We start from the raw sequence: 13,894 nt of genomic DNA on the forward strand, positions 1-13,894 counted from the left end.
GAAAATATTTTTTTTATAAACCTTTGGAGTAAAAAGATCTTCCCTGCCTCACGTGGGCAGTGTTAGTCGCATCCATGGAGGGTCATGCTAAAGTTATGTCTGTACTATCACAAAATACATGCAGTCTGCTTCTAACGGGAGAAAGTGATGTGTAGGATTCTGAATACCACTAGTGAAAGCTAACCAGTATCTGGGGTTAAGGCCAGGCTGCTTCCTCTTCTCTACCCACTGGCTCAGGATACAACTCATCCTGCTCCACTAACCTACATCAAGTGGGGACTTCTGTTTATAATGTTTTTATAGCTTTTTGATCTGAAACAGAGAAATGTAACTTTCAAATGTACATTTTTGAATATGAAATTTCAGCACATATAGAAGTCTTCTAATACTATGAACAGAGATAAGGCAAACCAGTTGTATATTACAGCTGTTGCCAACTCATTCCTATGAAATAACTAACACGACATAATGATAAAATAACAGCAAATCCCTTAATGGTCATTGCAAATAACAAAAATATCACTTACCTTGTGAAATTTGCTAAATTTTGGATAACCTTTGCAATTAGTGTTAGTGAACGAGAGGTATTATCATCAGGGTATTCCTGCATGAGGTTGAAGAGACTTGGAGACATGATGGCTGGGCAAAGGAATCGGAGGAAAAGTGAGGCACTGATCAAGCGTTCACTGATATCCTGCTTTCCCCGTTTGAGGCACTGCTGCTTCCATGATGCAAATACTTCCTTCAGCTCCCGGGGAAAGACACTGAAAAAAAAAACAACATTTGGCAAATTCCCATTGGGATAAACAAGTGAAGTTGCTTCTCTTACTATGAAAGTCCAGTATTTCATTTATCAACACAATTGTCTTCACTTGGAAAAAAAACTATCTAGAATTATCAATAAATACTAATAACCACTTTCATAAGCTCGGGTACTAATGCTTCCCCTGACACGAATTTCATTCCTAATAAGTTGATATACTACGGATGGGACTGGGTGATCAGGCTAGATCCAACTCCAGTTCATCAGTATTGTCTCAGTCTAATGGCAAATGTTTCATAGCTGTAACCTAGTTTTGGCTGCACAAACCCTTATTATTTTTACAGGAGAATGAGAAGCATTAAATACTTCTGGATACATCTACTGATTTGCCTTAGATTCTGTATTTTGTTCTAGAAGGAGTCAGCACAGGTAAAATATGAATAGAAGTATGTTTCTTTGTATGTATAAAATCAATTGCAGACTCAATTGAGTATACTGCATTGTGTAAAAATGACACAAGAAACACATGCCACTCCCTTGTCTAATTCCTATTAAATGGGTTTGAAACAGCACAGCTGCTGGCTGACTTTGTCTATGGAATCCTTCATTTTTTCACAATTAAAATATTACATTCCTAGTGAAAGGGAAGATCGAAGATAGCATCATGAATTTTAACTGTTTTCAGAGAGGCAGTGGGGTGTCTGGGGATACCTCCCTTGATGCCTTTGAGGCTCATTGAACTACCTGCCTTTCATTTTGCTAAATATCTCTTCATACTTAAAACATTCCAAAACTGAATTAGTTTTTCGAGCATTTGCTTCCGCAAGTAATCCTTGTAAATGACAAGAAATAATTCTTCATCCACTCACTAGTAGGTATTGACAATTTTGCAGAAGGCCAGCTCACAACACATTTTGAGATTTTCCTGGTGATCAGCTAACTCATTAGGTGGACTTTTGCCGGGATCCACTTCACAGTTCTCATCCGACTCATATAATGCCTTGATAAATTCACCTAACAATCAGGTAATAAGAACAAGGCAGAAGAAAAAAATTATTAAACAGGTTTGTAGATAATTTTGTTAGAACAAACAATTATGTTGCCTACTACACACAACAACAAATTCTCCTAAATGTGTCAGGACATTAATATTCCATAAGTCTCCACAAACATTTTTTCCCCTTCTCTGATTCGAAGTGACGTCAAATAACTCTACCTGAATGTAGGATAGCACACCTGTCCCTAGTATTGACAATATTCAACTAACAGGATGGCTCTACTGCTAGAACATGATGATAATTAATAGGTAATGTCAGAAGAAAGTGGTCCTCATCTCCGATTTTGCTTTGGTCTTCTCCCTACGTGGGGGCTGTGTTCTAATGGAGACGGTGGGAAAAATGATAAAAGGAGGGAATGGCCTCCTAAGGCATGTAAAGAAATGGTTAGGGAGCACCTAGCTAAACAAATAATGGATATCGATTTGGAGACTTTTTTAATTTTGGGGAAATCCTGGAGTATACAAGTGTCATAGCAGAGGACTGGAGAAGTGCAAACATTATTCATAATTACAAATAAACCTTCCTAGAAAAAAAAAAAGTAAACATTCTTTCTCCCAGCAGATTGTCTCATTTCTCTTTTACATATTATTTTCCCACTCCTTTTAAAATCCAAGTTTCTATTATAGGCTGACAAAATATGAGAAGAAAATGAAAATTTTAAAAAAAAATCAACTGAAAGAAAAGCAGACAGCAATTATATATTCAGCAGTGTGGAAATTTACTGGAACCATTCATAATTCACACATTCTAAATATAAAATCCAGTTCTTTTAGCAAATGAAATGGTGAACCATTGTTTCCCAGTAATAACTGAAGCTATTGGCCTTATTATTTTAATTTTCAACTTGTGAGTTCTTAGCAACTTTCAAATCAAAGGTAGCTTATGGCCATGAACAATGATAAATTTCTTGTGTCACTCTATTAGCTGGACCGTCTTCAGCTTTCTAGCTAGATATCAGCTTTATTTTCTTTTAATAACTTATTGTATATTAGAATGGGGGGTGAGCACAGTGGCTTACGTAGTTCGGATGCTGGGTTGACAATGTGCAAGCCTGCGTTCGTAGCCCGAGTGAGTGCTACAGTGTGGCCAGCTCCTGTCATTCGCTCCAGCTCCTGCTCACCTACCAGTTCCAAAGCATGCAAATGCAAGTAGATAAATAGATACCACTTCAATGGGCTCATTAATGAAAGGAGCCCTCAACTGGGCATTCCCGGGGCAACTATGATGTCACTGGCTAATCCTTTCACCACGGAAGTATACTATAGTATTAGAACAGGAAACTAGGCGACTTGAAAGAAGAACAGAAATCTTCAGAATAGGGTCAGTTATTTAATACCCCCAATATACCACTTTTAAGTGAATTGGGATTTATTAAAGTTTCTTCTGCAGATACTGACAATGGAAAGAAAATGTTTGAGAGGCTTCATCTCTCAAAGCGACTTCCAAGAAGAGTTAACTAATTCATGAAACACAAGAATACAGTACTACGCAGTTCTGAGATGTCAAAAGCATTTCATTGCCAGCATCTTAGAGGAGCATTTTGAGCACATGAAATAGAACACCTGCACCCTTATGGGTGGTCTGTGTCCTCCTCAACCTTGGGCCATCTACCAGAGGCCTAGGACTCTGAGGGTTCGGTGTAGGTTCTCAGCTGTTCCTAGCTCTGCACAATTCACTACAGAGAAGTGTAGTGTTTCTCCTGGGATTTTTAGAGCCACTCTCCCAGCTTAATAATTTACTATTATGTAAACCGTCCTTGGGTAATTTTAATAAGCTACGGTTCTCCAAAAGTGAGCACCGGTGCAATATGAGGGTTCAGGAAAGTGGATGTATTTGTCCACAATTTTGGACAAAAATGAGAATTATTTATTTAGAAGTACTATGGGATATCAGGATATAGAAGTTACAGATGAGCATTAAGCAGGAGAGCACTAGGAATCAAATTAAGAGAAGGGCAAGGAAAGCATATGATGCTTACATTAATTACCATTAATCTATTCTCTATAGATTAGACTTCACCCAAGTTATTTCCCATGAGTTTGGGTTAAAGGGATTTATTATACTTTTTAACAGTATAAAGGGACTTGGAATTAAAATGGTAGAACAGGAAGATAAATTAGGAATAGAAGACAGATTAAGGTATTCTAATATACATTGAAAGCCACATACGTATATTGCATGGCTGAATAATGTGAATAATGAAAACTTTCTGCTTCTTTAAAGAAATTTAACATTCTCGAGATTGTTAGAATCTAAAACAGATACTGTATTTCACCCCACATCCAGGTATTTGGATTGGGCTACTTCCAACTAATTTTTCTGACCCAATGATGATTCAGCAACTTGGATCACCTCTTCTCCCTTAATGGCTTCACAATAAACTTTCAAAATAATAAATAACATGTATAATCATTCAGAAATGTTTCTATACCTAGTGCATCTTGAAGATACTTCTGTCCCACCAACTTGAGATATTCCTCAATGGATTTGGTGGCAAGTGTATTTTCTCTGAAGATCAACTCATCATGATCCCCACAGCGATCTACTTCAGACATCACCAGATCAGTCAAGAAATCCTGAAAGGAAAAAAATGTTAGAAAAAAAGATGGTGTATATAATGGTAGGGATACTCTATGGACAGAAGTTTGGATAGAATATGCCATAATGACTGACTCAGCAGAAAAGTGAAAATGCTGAAAGAGTGACAGTGCCTCCTATTAAGGAAACCAAGGTATTTAGAGACTGTTAGATGTATTCAATTGAACTATTTGCCTCAAATATTCTTTTTGGATAATCAAGATGCAGATATACAGTAGAATCTCTGGTCACGAACACTTCTGACCACAACCAAATGGGTTCCGACCAAAAAATTCACATTTTTTTTAAATCTGGTCATGAACACATACTCGGGTCGCGATCAAACATGACCCCGACCCAGAAATTCCTGAAGACAAAACTTTAGAAGACAAAGAAATCACCAAAGGAACATATCCTTCAATGAAGCCTCCAACTTGGGGCCAGCTTGCTACTGAGACAGACTAACACCACATCAAAAAAATCCAACAGAAAAACAGTGTTTTCTGGTGAAAAATAGAATAAGCCTAGTAAATATTCTAGGAAGAACCTGAAGGAAATTGGTGGCTTACAGGACACCCATTAGCCTACTGTAGGATTGCCCCCTCCCATCCAGCCACAAGGATCTATGCCTTTGCAGGCATTTCTGCTTTAATTACTAGAGGGGATACAGCCTTGACAGATTAAGATCTAACTGAACACCTCTACTTAGTCCTACTTTGGAACACCTTCTGAGAAAAAGGGTACTCCATGTATAAGTCACATAGCAGACAATATGTTGCAGAGTAGAATTGGATTGTGGGCTTTGGTTGCTATTGGGTGCAATCTGTGCAATAATTAAGTCTGTGCAGAGGAAAGGTCATGAGACAAATTTAATTAGAGAACAGTAAAGAAGTTTACTTTTTTATTAGTTAGAACTTACCAACAACAACAAACTTTAAAAAAAAGAAGGTAATGTCCAACATAGCAATTAGCAAACTTTGATCCCATATATCAATCTACACATTCTAAACTTTAATCTAATCCTGCACCAATACAACCAGTTTACCCACGTTAGAGTACAGTGGGGTAGAGGAGTGGGAGTGGTTGAAGAAGATGTTACATTCTCTCTGTGGTGGTGGTGGTGGTGGTGTGTGTCTATACACACACACACACATACACACACACATTGTATTTCCCTTTCCCAGAAAATAAGACCTGGTCACCAAAAAAGTACCAGATCTTATTTTCAGGGGATGTCTTCCACTGACTCACCTCACGGCGGCAGCACCGACAGCCCTGGCCAGCAGGAGCCTGCTGCCAGCCCACTCCTTCTGTGGTCGCTTGTTGGCCTCCGTTTCACTGTCGGAGGCTTCAGGAAAGGCCTCCGAAGCCAGGAAACAGGCTCTGGATTCACACGCGCGGTACCCCCCAGCCTTGTTTCCCCATCAGAGGCCTTCAGGAAAGACCTCTGCAGCTGAGAAACGAGGTCTGGATTGATGTGTGCATAATATATACATGTATGTTTAAGGGAGACAACTGCAAGAGTAACCCTCTGCATGGAGAAACATCCTTAGTATGTTACAACAGAGGACCTGCACATATTTCTTTCATCTTTGTAAACTCAGAGTGACTCAAGATTGGTTCCCCCTGTCTGAGTTTGCTATCTGTGTTTTGTGCCTACTTTGCTCTTTAACAGTTTGTTGCCAACAACCCCCATAGGAATTGTGAGTAATTAGCAAAGACAGGCTACATCCAGCCTTTTCTCTTCTGGAAAAGTAGCCTCCAGGACTGGCCGGATGTGGAACAAAATAATTGCTGAATTGTCTATTTGAACTTAATCAACTGACAGACAGTTTTCTCCGTTCCTGGAAGAAACAGCAACCTTGTATTCCCAGAGGTCACTATTCCTATTCACACTTTTCACGCCTCCCCTATGGCATTCCAGGTTTTGCCATGATGGTGTAAAGCAGGGGTGTCCAACCTTGGCAACTTTAAGACTTGTGGACTTCAACTCCCAGAATTCCTCAGCCAGCTTTGCTGGCTGAGGAATTCTGGGAGTTGAAGTCCACAAGTCTTAAAGTTGCCAAGGTTGGACACCCCTGGTGTAAAGCCAGTGTACAGAGGTTATAGAATATAATTTTCTTGAAACTGTGGACATAGAGAAACTGACAAAAAGGAGTGCCTTGGGGAACGGAGGGGAGAAGAACACAGAATGCTTGAGGAAGTGGGGAGAATGCAAGGCAGAACTCCCTTCTTTGGTCCTCACAACAGCAGCAGCAGGAATCAGTAGTGTCAGCGGTTTCTCAAGATTTGAGAGTTGGGTGGCCATATAAAGATTTTAAATAAATAAATACAATTACTAAGAGTCAACTGGAAGATGGAAGGGAGGCGCATTGTGGGGGGGGTATGGGAAATAGCCCTTTGTCTAGAATAATATTTATATGTTCCAGGTGCCCAACATGTGATCATGTGATCACAAGGGAGGTGGTGGCGAGGCCACTGTAACTTTGAAAAAAGGTCATACCTAGCTTTTGGAGTGTGTGTTGGTTACACCAATGCAGTGAGTAGTAGTTCTGCATATTCTTACCTTTGCTTTGCCAGTGCTCTGAAGAATGTGCACCAAAGCACAGGCCATCTCCTCTTTGTTTTTGACACTTATAACTGGTTCCAAAACAGAGCATAATTCAGTATAATTGTTGGTTACAAATTCAGCAAACTCTTTATATTTTTCCATAGGAAGGACAATGATGGTCTGGTACCGTGACTTGATCCGGATGGATGGCACACCCGACTTCCCCTTATTGACTGTGGGAGTGCTGATGGTGTACCACTTTTCCACAAACTGTCGACTGGTTACAGTAGCAATGGGAATGCTGACCAGACCAATATAATTATTCTTATAGTTTTTCTTTTTCTTTTCAGTGTCCTTGTAGATGTGGACTGTAATGTGATAGGTGGGCGGAAGGCCAGAGAACTCAAACTGTTCACCCCAAAAAATATTGTCAGCTTTTGATTTACTGGTAGTTCGGGCGACTAATATTTCATCCAAGCATATTTCACAAAAATACTTCTTCTTGGGGGCCAAACCTTTGGCTTCAATGATCCAAAGACGTAACATGTTCTCATCTCGACGGCAATTATCCTGGAGACAAAAACACTTGACTTACTTATCACAAAGAATGGTTATTCTATGTGGTTCTTATCTTTCATAGCTGTGGTTATATTTTTAAATCTTGATTTTCTATTATCATCTTTTTAAGATGGTTTATGAGATAATAAATACATTTCTGAATCCACCTTAAGTAAATTTCAACACAAGTCACTGCATGTCTGATCATGAACAGATTCCTAGCTTCTTGAAAAAGGCATAGCTGAATCCAAGAGAGCAGGACAGTCAACTGAATGATTAAAACAACACTAAACCAGGAGCACACATATGCAATGAGCCTTTTCTCAAGATGGAACACAATCCCATACTCAGAAGTATAGACCCCCAGTCTTAATATCATCAGCATCTATGGCTTAGCTGGATTAAGTTTATTTTTTCAGGCAGCAATTACTCATAAAGGATTATGCTGCTACTGATAAAGAAGAAAAAGAAATAATGTAACTGAGAATTTAGAATGTTATCTTGGAATCTTGTTGAGATATTGGGAAGCCATTACCCCTTCTTGGCAACTGGATGCCTCTTCCAGCACCATGTATATTAGGAGGGTAATCTTCCAGGTTTTTTTTTTAAACTGAAATCTCCTAATGGTCAGAAATGACAGGATGGTAATCAAAATCATCTGGAAAGTTAATGGTTGTTTGACAAATACTTCAGACAAAATAGAACCATCTTGGGTGAGACAAATCAGTATAAAGTAGTACTCTTCCCCCAACCCCCTCAATTTCTGAGGAAACAAGTTCTGAAGTATATTATAACAATTCACATTAGCAAATACTAGAAAATTCCAGAGAGTTAAACAAGGTCACCGCTCCTCTGTGTCTCTCCTATTATACTGTAAATCATGTACAAGAGTAATGAAAGTAGAGTGCTCCCAAGTCCACTTGGAAGAAAGTAAATGGTTCTGTTTGGCATTAATATATTACACATTGAAGTTGGCAATGATGGCCAGAAATTAGAAACAGTTTTATAATGTGATAGATTCTAAATTTGCACTGATACACACCCACACACCAGTATTCAGCACTGATTCCACTTCTCAATCATTTCCCCAAAGTATTTGGAGCAATAAAATCAGTGATTAACAATGTGACGTATTTACAGGTTAAAGATGTAATCTTTCATATGTTTTGATCAACGTAGTCTAAATGGAGTTTACTAAGCAGTTTTGTTTCTGAGGCAGCTAATTTGATGCCACAAATTTACCTAGAAGGCTATACTTGTTTGGGAAAGCAACTTGATAACCCCAGCTATTAATCAGCATGCATTTTCAAATAGACGCTTTTCTGTGGTTGCATTTTACACTATACCTTGTTAGGTTGGAGAGACCTCCGTATGTTCTCCATCCAGATGTCTCTTTCAGCAGCAGAAGTACAACTGAAGCATTTACTACAAGTAGAACAAGATATCTAGAACATAGTACAGAAAGTCAAGTTAAGCTTACAGCCAAGATTGTAACTGCATGAAAGGAAACAGCAGAGATACCTTAATACTTAATAATGCAGTAGCTTAACGAGGAAATTTAATCAGAATACTAATACATTTATTATGTTAACACACCGGGGTATTAAAAAGCTCCAAGTGTCAGAAACATTATGATCTAGTTTGAAGCCTATTAATTCTGGTTGAAATGTTCACCAAATCCTCCCAACTTGGACAGTTTTCAAATGGAAATTTAGTCTATAAGGATGTTAATTAAATTAATAAATTTACCTATGAAATAATGAACTGCATTGAGGGACATTTTAAATAACTGATTTTTATAGTTTATAGTAATGTTAGTCATAAACTAATAGTTTTCTAAGCAATATTTTTATCATTATTGCAAAATCATTCTTCATTTTTATTTTCCAATTTGAAGCTATATCTAACAAGGCTGTAAAGTGCTTTAGATTTAAAGGAGCGGGTGGGGGGAAGTACTTTGACTCCACATGAGACCTCATATAACAATGACTGGCAACTTCATAAATCAATTACTATGTGTCTCTCCAGGGATTCTGTAGATATAACAGGAAGAACAGATTGAAGAATTACCGAAAGAGGATATGTGCGTGCCCACATGTGCTCTAAAGCACTTTTTGCCTTTTGAATCCAAAGTGGTGCACAGCCTATAAACAGTTATATTTGCTTATAAAATGGATGTGTGCTATTTTGCAGAAAAAGGACATGATATGAATTTGGTACTAAAGGAGATGGAAAGCAATGAAAATAATAATGAACAAGTTTGAAAAGGAAATCTACATAATATAGGATTGCATTAAATATTATGCTAAATAGTTTGCATTAATTGATACTCCCTTTAATAAGGTTTAGGTCTAGGTTATTCCTTAGCAAGACTGTGATCTGGTTACTATGGAAATTTGAAACATCACACTGGAGAACTGCTAAAATACAACAATTTAATTTATTTATTTATTATATTTAAATGTTTTGTTCTTTTTGAGAGAGCCACTTCCCATGAAAGATAAATATAACTTTGTCACCTAACTCATTGTATTTAAACTAGAAAAATGTTTCTAGTTTTTTCTAATTTGAAGTTTTTACGGTATTGTACTGAATGAAATATCAATTAAAAGTAAACTCTAATTTTTCTTGCTTCCCCCAAAAAGGAACACATTTACTAGGTAATTTCCATGACCAGGAAAAGATCTTTGATTTTCCATCAATGTGTTCAGGTAGTCCTTGACTTACAACAGTTCATTTAGTGACCATTCAAAGTTACAACAGCAATTAAAAAAGTGACTTTTGACTTTCTCACAGCTATGTTGCAGCATCCCCATGATCATGGGATAAAATTTCAGGTGCTTGGCAACTGGCTCATATTTATGACCATTGCTGTGTCCCAAGGTCACGTGATCCCCTTTTGCGACTTCCTGACAAGCAAAGTCAATGGGGAAGCCAGATTCATTTAACAACCAGGTTACTAACTTATCAACTGCAGTGATTCACTTAAAAACTGTGCCAAGAAAGGTCGTAAAATGGGGCAAAACTCACCTATCAAACATCTCACTTAACAACAGAAATTTTGGGCTCAATTGTGATTGTAAATTGAGGACTGCCTGTATATGTGCACATCTATGTAGTTTCCATATTAAATCAATTACACTGGGATTTAGCGCAATATTTGTTTCAATATGTCCCAAATTCAGTTCAGTAATCTAAATGGAAAAGTTATTATTACAAGTTTCCCATTAAGAATACCAAAGGAGGGGAAAAAAACCTTTTGAAAAATTGTATGAAGGAAATTAATTGAAAAGCTCTTGAATACATTAAATACCAAAGCCACTTATTCCCAATTTGTAGTCTAGAAAAACAGCGATTTTGAAGGGTACTGGAAGCAATTATTGATGCATACATCAAAATAATCATTCCCACCCCCACTTTTTTTTAATGGCAAATATCTCAGGGAATCATTGAATTGCCTAAGATGCCCTCTTTCTACCTAAAATGTTTCAATATTTCAGCTAGAAACAAAGTTGCCCAAGACCAGATGATCTCCTAAAATGTTGGCCATTTAGTCTTAATTATTAGGTTTTTGAATCTGGGATGGTGATATTGCAGCATAAAAGGCATTAAGGAAAGGAAACAAGCATCCGGGTAAAAATATTAAGTTGTATATATCCCTTCCACTATCTTTTTCTTTCTTGGAATAAAATAAATACCTTTGTTATGTATTTACCTCAAAGCAGAAGTCTCGTCCAATTATACTGCTATGAAGTGGCATTACAAAGACGTTGTCAGCAGCCCCAAAATTGAAAGTCTCAATAGAACTTCCTGGAGTCAGCAAAGATTCATGGGAAAATGATTGCTTCAGCTTCGACAAGCCAGGGGACCTGTATAAAGACAGAGAAGGTGGAAATAAGGCGCCAAGAAAAAAGGAGGTGATTTAATAAAAGTACATTTTAAATGCATCTTTTAAGGTTTGCCTTATTCCAAATATTGGTTGGGACAATGGAATCCCTAACAAATGCCAATCAAGATTTAGCAAACTCAGAAACATAAAACAAATTTGCTTTTAGAATTTTGTATTCTGAATTATTGGTGAATGGTTCAAATGTTTTTCTATATGTTTCATAGAATCCAAAATCCTACTAGTAACTTGCGAGGGCTGTATATTTTTTATTTACTTCAAATGAAAATGTTACATTTATAGAACTGTACAGTTTCTCTTCCTTCCCCTCCCTATCCAGTAAATTCCTCTAAAAATAATGCCAAGGGTAAAAATGAAAAAAAAAAAAAAAAAGGTTTGTGAGTGTGTTGTCTGTATCAATCTTGCTTGTTTCTCCAAGGAGCTTAGAGTAACAGACATATATTTTTTGTTTTTCATGTTAAAAACAATCCCTCAAGGCAGGATTGGCAGAAAGATAATGGGGTCAAAGTAATGCAGTAAGTCAGTGAAACATCTGAACGAGTTTCCAAGCACAATACTATCCTCTAAACTCACTATTAATATTCCCTTTTTGAAAAACACAAATGACAGATACAAACAACGACAGATTTATTACTCTTATAATAAAATGTTTTACAATCTATGAGGGTGAGGTTTTTCTTTTTTCTTTTTTGAAAATAGCACAGGAAGATAGATAATCTTACTAATCGTATTCAGGCATTATATTAATTTGGCATGTTCTACTTGGATGATTCCTGTTCAGCCATCTTCCTACCTAAGGGATTTCAATGACACTGGTTTCCAGGAGACAACTTAAGAGAAAATTCTTTTTATAGCATTTGAGCTCTGAACTGCATCTAAGAGGCTATCCTTAAAAAAAACAACCTGAAAGTTGGGATACAAAGACAAAACAGAATCATTTCCTTCTCATGTTACATTAATAATTATATGACTTGGAAACATTTGGGAGAGTCAATGGCAAACCACTTCCCAAATATTGCCAAGGAAACTGCAAGGTCTTGTCCATGTAGTTGCCAGGAATCTATGCTGACTTGAAAGCACTACAATAGACACGAGTTTTGGGGCTGTTGGGAACCATATCCATGGCTTTCCTGACTTCAGGCTATGATCCCTTTTCTTAATATAGTAGTTCATTTTTAGCTTTGATTGTGCTTTACTATGATTAACTAAACTGAACGTGAGCCCTGTGATTGGTATTGCTTATGCCCTGTTATTGTTAGAATGCAATTCCTTTAACTGGTATTGGCCACAGTGAAGCATCAGCTGCTATTTCAGGAAGGTTAAGTCAAAAAGTTTCCATTATTTTAGAATTCATTAAAGCTAATCATAATAATAGGAATTTGTAGATTTATGCAGTTTGCTTGTCTTTGGAATGCTTATCCTGATTCTGGGATAATTAGCAGGAAGGGAATTAATGTTTGTATTTCAAGTCATCATAGAGAAAGGATTACAAGAGAATAAGCAGGCACATAACAGAGAATACCCATTGAAAATAATGTGCTAGCACTGTTTGTCTCATGTACTTTGGGCTCCCAACACCGAGTGTGCTAGGCAAACAACTGGCACTAGCACATTCCTTTCAATGTGTATTTCCCATTGTGTGCCTTCTTACTCTCTTGCAATCCGTTCCTCTTCAATTTCTCCACTCTATAAGGGGGAAGGAGAATGAATCAGCACAAGACAGATTGCCTAAAACGATTGCTTGTTTATACAATATCTCCGGTTTCTGAGAGAGAAAAATAGGCCAGGCACAGAACAAAATGTACCAACTGATGGAATGATGAGCATGGGATTGAGAGAAAGATGCTGTGAAGATTGTAAAAGCATGACTTGGTCACAGAGTTATTTTTTCAGCAATGTTACACAGTAACTTTGAATGATTCATTGCACAAGACAGTTGATAAGTGAGGTCTATCTATTTTGAGAATAGATAATACAAGTAGTCCTTGACTTACAACCACAATTGGGATCAGAATTTCTGTTGTGACTGTGGTTGAGCCCAATTTTGTTATCTTTTTTGTCATGGTTAAATGAATCAGTGCAGTTAAGTGAATCACATAGGTGTTTAGCAAAACCAGCTTCCCCCATTGACTTCGCTCATTGGAAAGCACCTGGGAAAGTCACCAATAGCAATCACATGATCCTGAAACGCTGCAACCATTGTAAATATATAGCGGTTGCCAAGGGTCCAAATTTTGAACATGTGACCAGAGGGATGCTGCGAAGGTTATAAATGTGAGGTGGAAGTAATTTTTTCCAGTGCCATTATAAGTGGTCATTATATGAATTGTTGTAAATTTAAGACTACCTGTACTGGATTAGATACACAATCCTGATCATAAAGGAAGTAAAGATTTGCACAATTCAAATAGAGCGTTTCTATGCATTGAAGCAGTTATCTGATTTTGGGGGAACATAATAAAAGGATGTGGATGATTTAA

The 13,894-nt window shown here is 37.4% G+C and overlaps 1 protein-coding gene across 7 annotated transcripts in view; it reads right to left on the minus strand.

The window, feature by feature from the left end:
- The window catches only part of RASAL2 (RAS protein activator like 2), a 238,558-nt gene that overhangs the window by 30,897 nt on the left and 193,767 nt on the right, over nucleotides 1–13,894 (minus strand). For all 7 annotated transcript variants that reach the window (XM_087960895.1, XM_087960894.1, XM_087960891.1 and 4 more), the window contains 6 exons: nucleotides 11,223–11,376; nucleotides 8,854–8,952; nucleotides 6,965–7,519; nucleotides 4,253–4,397; nucleotides 1,633–1,777; nucleotides 528–764 (listed from right to left, as the gene is read on the minus strand). In XM_087960895.1, coding sequence (XP_087817021.1) covers nucleotides 528–764; nucleotides 1,633–1,777; nucleotides 4,253–4,397; nucleotides 6,965–7,519; nucleotides 8,854–8,952; nucleotides 11,223–11,376 — 1,335 coding nt within the window. The remainder of the gene's footprint in view (nucleotides 1–527; nucleotides 765–1,632; nucleotides 1,778–4,252; nucleotides 4,398–6,964; nucleotides 7,520–8,853; nucleotides 8,953–11,222; nucleotides 11,377–13,894) is intronic.

Source organism: Notechis scutatus, chromosome 3, assembly GCF_049901735.1.
Source record: "Notechis scutatus isolate UNSWTSFEM ecotype Mainland chromosome 3, rNotScu1.2, whole genome shotgun sequence".
NCBI classification, from domain to species: domain Eukaryota; kingdom Metazoa; phylum Chordata; class Lepidosauria; order Squamata; family Elapidae; genus Notechis; species Notechis scutatus.